The 13,411-nt window shown below is 35.5% G+C and overlaps 1 protein-coding gene across 1 annotated transcript in view; it reads left to right on the top strand.

Moving 5' to 3' along the window:
- Window positions 1-13,411, top strand: part of CSPP1 (centrosome and spindle pole associated protein 1) — a 163,427-nt gene that overhangs the window by 100,645 nt on the left and 49,371 nt on the right. Inside the window, 2 exon segments of the mRNA XM_057498016.1 lie at window positions 8,873-9,002; window positions 10,788-10,935. Of these exon segments, the coding sequence (XP_057353999.1) occupies window positions 8,873-9,002; window positions 10,788-10,935 (278 nt within the window).

The raw sequence follows: 13,411 nt of genomic DNA, 5'->3' as shown, positions 1-13,411 counted from the left end.
TGCATGCCACATTAAAAAGTTTAAGTTGTGGTATAATAGTAAAACTGAAAACCCAACCTAAATTTCTTACAAACCCATTACTTTCCAAATGCACTTAGTTATTTCCAGCAGATTAGCTCAATTAGAGGTGGAAGGAATATATGTTGCATATTTTGATGTACACATGGTCTGTCTTCCTTTGGATGTTTTATTGCTTTAACACAGCTTCATTCATAGGAAGAATTGGTGTAGGGAAGAGGCTTGTAAGTCTGCCATTTATACCCCCAAACCTTTGTTCACTGGTTGGTGACTTGTATGTTAGAAGTTTGATTTTCCTAAATGGGGTATACATTTACTAAAATTACAAGTAAATAATAAGAATAATTTTAACTTACTGAGAGCCTAGTGTGTGCCACTATCATGTCAGTCTCTTTATATACCTTGTATCTGTTGATATTTACAGTTGAAGAAATTGAAACTCAGCCATGTAAAGTGATTTACCCAAGTCTTCAGTCAATAAGCAGTGCAAGTAGAAATCTAAAATGTGCTGTCTGCCTTCAAAGCCTTAAATATTTGCATTATACCATCTGTCTACCACAATGATATAATTTTTTGATTAGAATAAACAGCAGCATACAAATATTTGTATTTTGTTGATTTTGATGGGATGAGCACTTAGATTTTTAGAATTAGTATTCACCTCTAGTCACACTTTAGGAAACTAATCAAATTTACAATATAGTGGTTAATTATAACAGAAGAGTTTATAATTATTTTGTAAACACATATTTCTACTTTGTAAACTGATATTTGCCACCATAGAAAGTATTATCCTTTTCGTGAGTGAGGTCTTATTAGGAACAAAATATGGAACTTCAGAGTTGAAAAGAATGTTTCACTTTCTTTACCTGAGGTGTGTATGTTTCAGAGAGGCTTTGAATCCCTTGGAATTGTATGCACAATTTTTGTGTATTTCTTCAATTAAGTAGATAGTTTTTATCAAATCATCAAAGGGATATATGACAGGATCTCCCTCCAAAAGATCAGGAGAGGGGGAAAAAGATGTCAATGTGAGAAGTGAGGCAGAAATCTCCCAAAACCACATATAACATGAAAATACAGCAAATACAACTAATCCTAAAAGAGTCACCAGAAAGAATAGTGTAATAGATGGCTTACATCTGGGGAAAAGAGATGATCTCATGGAAAAGGGTAGAGTAGCAAAGCCAAAATCCGGCAGGATCAAAGCCCTCCTGGTGGGAGGAAGAGAAGCGGAACAGGTGGGGAGTAGAAGCACAGGACTGCTAGATACCAATCCCTGGAGATCCACTGCAGGAGTGCAAACCTACATTACATGGTACTTTGGAGATTAGAGGGGTTGGAAAGCAAAGACAGGTAGACTACTTGGAGAGACTGAGAGGTTCCAGCTGCTTGTGGAGAACAGGTACCCACAACTGGCTGCTCCAGGACAAAAGAAATGTGGGCACTTTGGAGAATTCCATATAGTGAGAGGGCTGCTGAAGGGGCAGGGATTACACAGAGCTTGCTGCTCAGGAGAAAGGATGGGTGGACAAAATCATCCTGGCACACTCAGCCCAGAAGGTTGAAAACTTTCAGAAGCTTCAGGTGTTCCATCCCCCTGGCTGGTAACGCAGCCCCAATGCCCCCCATTGCTCTATGTAGACTGCTGCTCCTTCCTCTCAGCTGGCAACAGCTTGCAAACCTGCTTCCCCTGCCATTGTGCTATGCTGACTGGAGGGAAGCCCCAGCTATGGGAGCAACAGGGGCCTAACACAGAGGTGGCTCCCTGCATGCTCATCCCATTGGCCCAGGCAGTGGAGGCAGGCACTGTGGCTGGGAAGCAGGAAAGAGCTCTTTCCTGCTGGCAGGCACTGGCACTGCTCACCTGTGACCCCTGCCATCCCTCCAAGGGCTGTGAGGCTCAGGAGAGTAGAGCTCCTGGGCACTAGAGGGCGCCACCTATACAAAGGTATTCCATATTATTCAGTAGGAATATGAACTCTCTTCAATCCCAAATCCCTCAAACACCTGAAAGAGGGCTCAGTGAAACTGAAATCACCAAATTTCTTGATAAATATTTCAAAATAAAAATCATAAGCATGTTTATGGAACTACAGAAAACTATTCAAGATCTCAGGAATGACTTCAAAAGAGAGACACTTAGAAAAATACAGTATCTGAAATGAAACGTACAGTGGAGGAATTTAAAAGCAGACTATAAAAGGTAGAGGAGATGGTAATTAGAATAGAAATTAGAGAACAAGAATACAAAGAAGCTGAGGCAGAGAGAGAAAAAAGGATCTCTAGGAATGAAAGAATAATAAGAGAACTCTGTGACCAGCCAAATGGAACAGTATTCCTATTGTAGGGGTACTAGAAGAAGAAAAGAGAGAAAAAGGGATAGAAAGTGTCTTTGATGAAATAATTGCTGAAAATGTCCCAAATCTGGGGAAGGAGATGGTCTCTCAGGACATGGAAGTGCACTGATCTCCCAGCACATGAAACCTAAGGAAGACAATACCAAGACATACAATAATTAAAATGGCAAAGATCAAGGATAAAGACAGAGTATAAAAGCAGCCAGAGAGAGAAAAAAGATCACCCACAAAGGAAAACCCATCAGGCTATCACCAGACTTTCCAGCAAAAACTTTACAGGCCAGAAGACAGTGGAATAATATATTTAATGCAATGAAACAGAAGGGCCCAAACAAGAATACTCTACCCAACAAGATTATCATTTAAATTTGAATCAGAGATTAAATATCTAGATAGGCAAAAGTTGAGGGAATTTACCTCCTGCAAACTGTCTTTACAGTGTATTTTAAGTGTACTGTTCTAAATGGAAGTGCTTCTAAAGCTAAATAACTGTCATCAGAGAAATTAAAACCACAGTAAAGGAAGTAAACCAGTTCATTACTAAGCAAATGCAAAATTAAATCAACTACCCACAAAATGAGTCAAGGGATACAAAAGAGTAGAGAATATAATATTTAATATATACAGAGTGGAGGAGGAAGAAAAGGAAGGGAAAAAAAATTAACCTTTAGATTGTGTTTGAAATAGTGTACTAAGTGAGTTAAGTAAGACTGTTAGATATTAAAGAAGATATCCTTGAACTGTGGTAACCACGAATCTAAAGTCTGCAATGGCAACAAATACATATCTATTGATAATCATCCAAATGTAGATGGACTGAATGCACTAATTAAAAGACATAGAGTTACTGAATGGATAAAAAAAAGAAGACCCATCTATATGCTGCCTACAAGAGACTCACTTCAAACCCAAAGACATACACAGACTAAAAGTGAAGGGATGGAGAAAGGTACTTCATGCAAATAATGAGAAAAAAGTAGGAGTTTCAGTACTTCTAACAGACAAGGTAGACTTCAAAACAAAGAAAGTAACAAGACAAAGAATGACATTACATAATGAGAAAGGGGTCAGTCCAACAAGAGGATATAATCATAAATATCTATGTACCAAACATAGGAGAAACTACATATGTGAAACAAATACTAACAGGATTAAAGGTGGAAATAGAATGCAATGGGTTCATTTTAGGAGACTTCAACACACCACAGATCAAGCACACAGAAAATAAGTAAGGAGACAGAGGAACTGAACAACACAGTAGAACAGATGGACCTAACAGACATCTACAGAACACTCCATCCAAAGCAACAGGATACACATTTTCTCATGTGCACATGCAACATTTTCAAGAATAGATCATAGACTAGGCCACAAAAAGCGCCTCAGTAAATTATAAAAGATCGAAATTGTGCCAACCGGCTTCTCAGACCACAAAGGTATGAAACTAGAAATAAATTACACACACAAAGAATGAAAAAGCCCACAAACACATGGAGGCTTCACAGCATGCTCCTAAATAATCGATGGATCAATGACCAAATAAAACAGAGATCAAGCAATATATGGAGACAAATGTCAACAATAACTCAACACTGCAAAATCTGTGGGACGCAGCAAAGGCCATGCTAAGAGGGAAGTATATTGCAATATAGGCTTACCTCAGGAAAGAAGAACAATCCCATATAAACAGTCTAAACTCACAATAAAAGTAGAAAAAGAAGAACAAATGAGGCCCAAAGTTAGTAGAAGGAGGGACATAATAATGATCAGAGAACACAAATAAATAAAATAGAGAAGAATAAAACAATAGAATCAATGAAAGTAGAAGCTGGTTCTTTGAGAAAATTAACAAAATAAACCCCCAGCCAGACTTACCAAGAATAAAAGTCTACACACATAAACAGAATCATAAATGAGAATGGAAAAATCACAATGGACACCACAGAAATATGAAGAATTATTAGAGAATACTGTGAAAAATTATATGCTAACAAACTAGAAAACCTATAAGAAATGGACAACTTTCTAGAGAAATAAACCTTCCTAGACTGACCCAGAAAGAAACAAAATCTAAGCAGACCAACCACCAGCAACAAAATTTAATTGTTAATCAAAAAACTGCTCAAGAACAAAGTCCTGGAACAGATGGCTTCACTGATGAATTTTATCAAACATTTAGTGAAGACTTAATACCCATCCTCCTTAAAGTTTTCCAAAAAGTAGAAGAGAAGGGAATACTTCCAAACTTATTCTATGAGGCTGGCATCATTCCAGTATCAAAATTTCAGTAGGCAAAGCACCACAAAAAAAGAAAATTACCAACCAATATCCCTGATGAACATAGATATACAAAAGTATTCAACAAAATATTAGCAAACCGAGTTCAAAAATACATAAAAAAGATCATCCATCGTGATCAAGTAGGATTTATTTCAGGAATGCAAGGATGCTACGATATTCAAAAATCCATCAACATCATACATCACTTCAACAAAAAGAAGGACAAAAATCACATGTTCATCTGAATAGATGCTGAAAAAGCATTTGGCAAAATTCAACATCCATTCATGATAAAAACTCTCAACACAATGTGTGTATAGGGCAAGCACCTCAACATAATAAAGGCCATATATGACAAACTCACAGCCAACATCATAGTTAGCATTGAGAAGCTGAAAGCTTTTCCTCTAAGATCAGGAACAAGACAAACATGCTCACTCTCCCCACTTTTGTTCAATATATTACTAGAAGTCCTAGCCACAGTAGTCAGACAAAATAAAGAAATAAGAGGCATCCAGACTGGTAAGGAAGAAGTTAAATGGTCATTGTTTGCAGATGACATGATATTGTACATAAAAACCCTAAAGAATCCATCCCAAAACTACAAGAACTAGTATCTGAATTCAGCAAAGTTGCAGGATTCAAAATTAATACACAGAAATCTGTTGCATTCCTACACACTAATGATGAACTAGAAGAAAGAGAAGTCAGGAAAACAGTTCCATTCACAATTGCATCAAAAAGAATAAAATACCTACGAATAAACCTAATGAAGGCAGTGAAAGACCTATACCCTGAAAACTGTAAGACACTTCTGAGAGAAATAAAAGAGGGCAGTAATAAATGGAAATTCATCCCATGCTCTTGGGTATGAAGAATTAATATTATCAAAATGGCCATCCTGCCTAAAGCAGTCTGCAGATTCAATACAATCCCTGTCAAAATACTGACAGCATTCTTCAATGAACTAGAGCAAATCATTCTAAAATTCATATAGAACCACAAAAGAACCCGACTAGCCAAAGCAATCTTCGAAGGAAGAATAAAGCTGGGGCAATTACACTCCCTGACTGCACCCTCTACCACAAAGTTATAGTAATCAACACAATTTGGTACTGGCAAAAGAACAGACCCATATATCAATGGAATACAGTAGAGAACTGTATATATACAAACATATATAGCCAATTAATATATGGTAAAGGAGCCATGGATATACAATGGGGAAATGACAGCCTCTTCAACATCTGGTGTTGGCAAAAAAAATGAACACCTAGAAGTAAGAGAGTGAAACTGGATTATTGTTTAACTCTGTACACAAAAGTAAGCTCCAAATGGATAAAAGGCTTGAATGTAAGTTGTGAAACCATAAAACTCTTAAAAGAAAACATAGGCAAAAATCTCTTGAATATAAACAGCACCTTTTTCCTGAATGCATCTCCTTGGACAAGGGAAACAAAAGCAAAAATGAACACATGGGACTACATCAAACAAAAAAGCTTTTGTATAGCAAAGGACACCATCAGTAGAACAAAAAGTCATCCTATACTACAGTGTGGGAGAATATATTTGTAAATGACTTATCCGATAAGGCATTAACATCCAAAATATATAAAGAACTCACACACCTCAACACCCAAAAGCAAATAACCCGATTAATAAATGGGCGGACGATCTGAACAGACTCTTCTTCACTGAAGAAATTCAGATGGCCAACGGGCATATGCAAAGATACTCCACATTGCTAATTATCAGGGAAATGCAAATTAAAGCCACAATGAGATATCACCTCACACCTGTTAGGATGGCCAACATTGAGATGACATGGAGCAACAAATGCTGGCATGTATGTCGAGAAAGGGGAACCCTTGTACACTGTTACTGGGAATGTAAATTAGTTCAACCATTGTGGAAAGCAGTATGGCGGTTCCTCAAAATACTTAAAGTAGAAATAGCATTTGACCTGGGAATTTCACTCCTAGGAATTTACCCAAAGAAAACAACTTCTCAGATTCAAAAAGAAATATGCACCCATATGTTTATTGCAGCACTATTTACAATAGCCAAGATACGGAAGCAACCTAAGTGTCCATCAGTAGGTGAATGGATAAAGAAGAGGTGGCACATATACACAATGGAATACTATTCAGCCATAAGAAAGAAATCCTACCATTTGCAACAACATGGATGGAGCTAGAGGGTATTAGGCTCAGTGAAATAAGTCAGGTAGAGAAACAGAAATACCAAATGATTTTCCTCATTTGTGGAGTATAACAAGGAAGCAAAAGTGAAGGAATAAAACACCAGCAGACTCACAGACTCCAAGAAGGGACTAGTGGTTACAAAGGGGAGTTGTGGGGAATAGAGGGTGGGGAGGGAGGGAGAAGGGTATTGTGGGGTATCATGATTGGTGCACATGGTGTGTGTGGGGTCATGGGGAAGACAGTGTCGCTCAGAGAAGACAAATAAGGACTCCATGGCATCTTACTACACTGATGGACAGTGAGTGCAATGGGGTATGGGGGGTGACTCAATAATAAGGGTGAATGTTATAACCACTTTTTTTTCTTGTGAAACCTTCGTAAGAGTGTATGTCAGTGACATCTTAATAAAAAAAAAAGAAAATACATTTACACAGAAAGACTTGTATGTGAATTTTATAATAGTATATGCTGTTCAAATGTCCATTCAGCTGGTAAATGGATAAGCAAAATGTGTTAAATCCAGATAATGAAATACTATTTAGTAATTAGGAGTGAAGTGTGGATATATCTGTAACATCTCAAAAACACTGTAAATTCAAGAATCCATGTATATTGTATGCTTCTGTTTGTATGAAATGTCCAGGAAAAACAAATATATAGATTCAGAAAGCAGGCCACTTACTTACTGATTGTCTGTGGTTGTGTGTGTGATCAGGGATTGTTCACATATGGGTATGAGGGATATTTTTGGATGGTGGAAGAATTCTACAGCTGGATTGTGGTGATGGTTGCATAACTCCATAAATTTACTGAAAGTCATTGAATTGTATAATTACCACCCCTACCATTTCTCTCCTTCTTCCATCCTGATCTGGCTATACAGACATTTCCAAACTCTGTCTTCTTTGGGCAAGCATTGAGTCGATAAATAATTTGGGTCCTTGAGCGAGTGTTAAGAGATAGGAAGAAAAGTGAGTGAAATAGATATTAAGAGAATCTGTATCCATCATGTAATTTATAGCCAGTTTGTTTTGAGAGATTGAGTTCACTCAGATGAGCCCTCTCAACCTTTATTCATTTACACATGCAGAGCCCTCTTACTTTAAAAAGAACTTTATGTATGTCAGAAATACTTGCTTTGGTTTTCCTCGCCTTCCCTTACCCTTTTGTAATCCAGTGTGACAGTATTCGCAAACATCTGTTTATTCTAGTAAAAGATGGTGAATAGACTGCATAAGTTAGGTATGCAGAGGGAACTCATTATTTAAAGTGATTAAGTTTTTGGAGAGAAAAAGTCTTTGTGTATTCTCTTTTTTATAATTATAATTTTACAGAACTAGTACTTCAGTTTATTTTTTATAACTCAGATTTTTTAAATGTATTACTTTCTTCAGAGTGACTGCATTCCTGTACTTTAATATATGTTGTGTTTAGGACAAATAGCACTTTATTGCTTGAGATTATGTAACCATTATCTGTAGAAAAATTTTCATTTTTGAATTCCTTGTAAGTTTTTCAAAAATTTTAATTTTATTTGGGACAGTCAGACTTTTTACTGTAATTTTATTGCTTTATTCTTGAAATGGGTATGATGTTAGTCCTCAATATTGGAGTATATTTATTAAATAAATCATTAGTTATATTTATTGAGGGACTTCCACTGTATTATTATTTCTGTGTATTTAGAGAAGTGTGTAAGTCATATGTATACTGTTTGATGAATTATCACAAAATATTTTCATCCCCATGTAACTGTCACCTAGGTTAAGAGCAAGATCCAGTAAATTTGAAAGTTCCATTAATTATGAAAGCAGAGACAGTATGGAGAGCTTAGGAAGGGGTCATTTACTTAAGAATTTCTCTTTAACCTACAGAGAAATATATTTTCTTATTTTTAAATGTACTTATATGTCATGCTCTTTCAAGAGTGTTGCATTTTCTTTGCCATAAATAGATCCAAATTAAATAAATCAAGAATAAATCAAATTATTAATTGTGTATTTGATATAGGAATACAGTTGGACACAAGAAACTGAAAATTACAAGTGATCAAGCATTAAATTCAGGATTGTTTTTTGAAGATAAACCAAAGCCTTCAAAGCAGTCACTTCAGTCTTACCAAGAAGCGTTGCAGCAACAGGTGTTCACTCATTTATTAATTCAGTTCATTTATTTAATGTTAAACATTTTGTTAGCACAGTGGTACCTTAGAACTCAGAATGTGGTAGAGGAGAAAAAATCCCAGTTATTTGTAATTCACTTTGATAAGTTTTGATATAGATAGACTGGAATGCTGTTGGAAGGATAAGATAGGGAGAATAATTGCCTGGGTAGTTAGGAGGGCTTCACATGGCTATTGATATTTGAGCTGCATGTTACACAATGAATAGATTTGAAATTCCTGATATATTCAGGGAGTGGAATTGATGTGAGAGAAGGGGCTGGAGTGTTACATTGTGCTGGATTGTGAAGCACCAGATAATAAGGGGTTTTCAATTTCATCCAGTTACAGACAGTTAAAGGGAAGAAATTTTAAGCCAGAGAGTGAAAGGAATAGTTGATGTAAGCAGATTTAGCTTGTAGAAAGATATCTGGTTGTCATGTGGATGATTAGGAAAGAGATATGGCAGAGAAACCTTTTAGTAAACAATTGAGTTGGTCCTCCTAAGAGGTAATGAGGCCCTGAGCCAGATAGGGAATGATATCCAGAAGATACCCAAGGATATCCAAGTTCTGGGGTTTCATTGATAGAATTTAGATACCGGAAATGAGAACAGAGGGCTTGCAGATAATTCTGAGTGTTGTAATCCAAGAGGATGATGTGGCTATGAACTGAGATAGGGAGAAAAGAGATAGAAGGCTTAGGCAGAGGACAATGGGTTCTGTGTAGTTTTAATTTTTAAAGATAAGATAATTTACTGAAGAGTAACTGTATCAAATGTTGTGGTTTTTTTTGGGCGGGGGGTGGCGGGTGGGTAATACCCATATCTCTGAGAGGACTCTGGAACTCTTGGGAGGTGTAGGCCTTCCTGAGGCACTTCTCTATAAAGTTCTGCTTGTATTTCTTCTTAAGGTCCTTTGGTTCAGTTTTCACATGGGCAACTTCCTTGGAAGATGGATTTTTAAAAATTAAAGAATTACCAACATTATTTTTTGTATGAATTTATCTTCAAATGAGCATATTAAAAGCACCACTGACAAAACTCGATTTCCTAGCTCTAGAATTTTATTTATGTGATGATTTCCTTGGTCTCGCTGGAGTGGTTGCTTAAATTTTCCATACATATGGTGATGATTTTAAAAGTAACTTTCTAAAATGGATACTTGCTCTTTTACCATTCCATATGTCTCTAGAAAACAGCCCTGTGGTTATACCTGATGATGATAAAACTGTATGTTTTTTAGCTTTCATAAAGTTATACTGAAAGTGGCCCAATATTCCCCAAAGAGTTTAGAACCTTCAACCTCTTTGAATTCTGGGAATGGAGTTCGCCCAGGGTAGAGTAGGTCTGGTGAACTGTGGGGAAGTAATTTGTAGCCAACTAGCTCCCATAAAAGGATAGATGAACAAGGAAAATAGAGAGATCCTATTGGTTGCTATAGAATTGGTGAGGTTAGTGAAGGAATGGCCCAGAAAGAAGTTGGTGTTGGGAGGGAGGAGTTGGTTTAGTTCAAAGTGGTATCAGTAGCTGGTAAGTACTCTAGTGCGTGATGTGAGGGAGCAGCAGCTATATATTTAAACAATCAAACTTTTAAAATTGGGTATCACATGTATTTATGATACCAAATTTTATAGTGAAGCATATTTAAAAAAGTTATCTCCCGTTTTTTTCTCCAATAACAAACAAAACAGGATATTAAAACTAACTTTTTGTTGGTCAGAATACTTGTCAGCACTCTTATGAATGTTTCTTACGTTGTCAAGATTCGAGAAAGAGAAGAAAGAAGGAAGAAAGAACGTGAAGAAAAAGAAGAATATGAAGCTAAATTAGAAGCTGAAATGAGAAGTTATAATCCCTGGGGGAAAGGCGGTGGTGGGGCTCCTCTGAGAGATGCAAAAGGAAATCTGATAAGTATGTTATTTCCATTGCTTTGTTGTTTTTAAAAGAAACTAAATTGTTCTTAACTTTTAAAAGAATGGGGAGAAGTAACAAGTGGGAATCAGCCTGTAAGGCAAAGTCTGTTTTTATGTAACTTAATGCAAAAGAGGTATTTTGCTAATAAAATAATAACAGGTTAGAAAGCCTTTCTTAAGAGTACTATTTATTTATTTATTTTACTTGAAACTTTCCATCCTCGGATGATACTAACTTAATTGCAGAGAAGAGCTCATGTTGGCAAGTTTTTACCCAAACTACCAGTTAGAATTTTAAAATTTCCTAGTAAAAAGAGTAAGACCCTTATTACAAGTTTTTTATTTTTTAAATTAGTGATCTGGAATAATGTGGGATGTTGTGTTTAATTCATACTAATATATGCTAAATATATTTAATGCTAAAAATACTAATAATGCTAAATATATTTAAGGACTTCTTTGAAAAATACATGATCTCAGAAATTTTCTGGCAGGTTGCAGAATTATATTGATTTCAGTTACATACTCTCAAAAATGTTTGATCTGGAACTCATACAACAAAACACTTTGAAAAGAGAGGCTTTATACAGCTTGTTATATATATATTAGGATAGCCTCTGATTAGCTTTTAACTAAGAATAAAAGTAGACAAAGATAATGGGTTTTTGAAAACTATTGGAAATGAGAAATGACTAATAGAAACCTATTAAATTGGTAAAAATACAGGTTTCATGTTCATTAGGTGTTACACGTTATTGTAGGCATAGAGTTAAGCAGTCAGAAGACTTTTTTGTTATTGAGTTATTAGAGTTCTTAAGTATTATTCTTTTGATTCTTTGTTAAAGATGACTTTTTAAAGTAGATGTATTTGAAGCCTACTTAAATTAATAAGAAAACTCTTTTCTTCCCAAAGGATTTGTTCCTTTCCTATCTTCATCTCCTAAATACTTTCTTCATAGTTTTGAAGACTGGAACTCTTACTTTTTATAGATGAGGTGATTTTAGGTTACGTGTAGATATACATTTCTTGCTTTAAAAGTTGTGTTTATTTGAACACATATTAGAAAACTACTGGTATTATGTTTATGGAGAGTGCTATAATAATTGTTTTTAAAGTAAAGGTTTTAGTCTAGTTGTTTAATGCAAAGTGCTGTAACAAAAACCCCCAATTCTCAGAGGTTTTAAGTTTTAAGGCAATAAAAGTTTATCACTTGTGTCACATTCTGATGCTGTTTGGGTGGTTCTCCTCCAACAAATAATCCCTGTGCCCACCATGTGTCACTCCTTCATTTTGGAGTCCTTCACTTTAACTGTGCAGACGGGGTCCAGGGTGGTGGGAGAACAAATTGAGAATTTTGTTTGGGCCTGGCCTAGAAGTAGAGGAATATCATTTGTCTTTATTCCATTGTTCAGAGCTAGTTACAGTGTTCTAATTTAACTGCTTGGAAGGCTGAGAAGTTTAGATTTTTTTTTTATGCCCAGGAGGCTGATAAGCAACTAGCCAGTCTTTGCTACAGTCAGTTTAAATTGTGAATTGGTAGAAACATACCAGTTACCAGGAAGGAGGTGCTTAAATGACTGAAACTTGGGAAACACTGTAATAGAATAATTTCTAGCTTGCCTCAAAGATTATTTCCAGTTCAGATAATAAAACTATGGCGTTCTGGATGTGTTTAATTGGTGGAAGTGAGTAGGATAAGTGTGGGTTATTGAGTTACAAAATACTGTTTCAGGATTGCTTGAACTAATGAGAATGGAGCAAACTTTTCTGAGATTTTCACTTTTAGTGGTGATATTTAGTTTGCTAATTTAATGCTACAGTCATGCCATGAAATAGAAAAGATATACTATTTTATCAAATACAGTGGAACTCTTTTTAATGGTGTTTTCAAAGTAAGTAAATTCTTCACTTAAAGAATATCAGTTTGTTTTATGTGGCTGTTATATTTTAGAGAGGATGGAACTTAATTTTTCTATTATATTTGAAATATGTAATAAAGAACCATTTTCTGCTTTACTTCATGTGATGATCAAGACCATATAATCTCTGTGCTTAATGTTTGTTAACTTTAATTCAGCTGCTGGGCTTTTTAGTTACTCCTGTTTTATCTTTGACGTTTTATTACAAGGAAATTAAATAAACTGAATGTTCACTTTTAGCTGCGCTTTCTAAGGAAGATCTCTTTATAAGGGAAAGTAGTTATCAATAAAATACCAAAATCTGTTACCCATACAATTATAACATAACATCAATCCTTTTAAAGTTAATAACTCTCATTTTTATTTACTTTACTTAAAATCTGTTTTCTCTGTGTTCTTTATTCATTGAAGTTCTTTATTCAAGTTTCATAAAAAGTTAATTATGCTCTAATGTCTTTCAATGGGTGAATGGATAAATAAATGGTACATCCATATATTGAAATGTTACTCAGCCATGAAAAAGAATGGATTATTGATGCACAAAATAACTTGGA

The sequence above is a fragment of the Manis pentadactyla genome, chromosome 3 (genome assembly GCF_030020395.1).
Source record: "Manis pentadactyla isolate mManPen7 chromosome 3, mManPen7.hap1, whole genome shotgun sequence".
NCBI lineage: Eukaryota > Metazoa > Chordata > Mammalia > Pholidota > Manidae > Manis > Manis pentadactyla.
The sequence above is the reverse complement of the archived record's forward strand: the minus strand, read 5'-3'. Positions and strand labels throughout refer to the sequence as shown.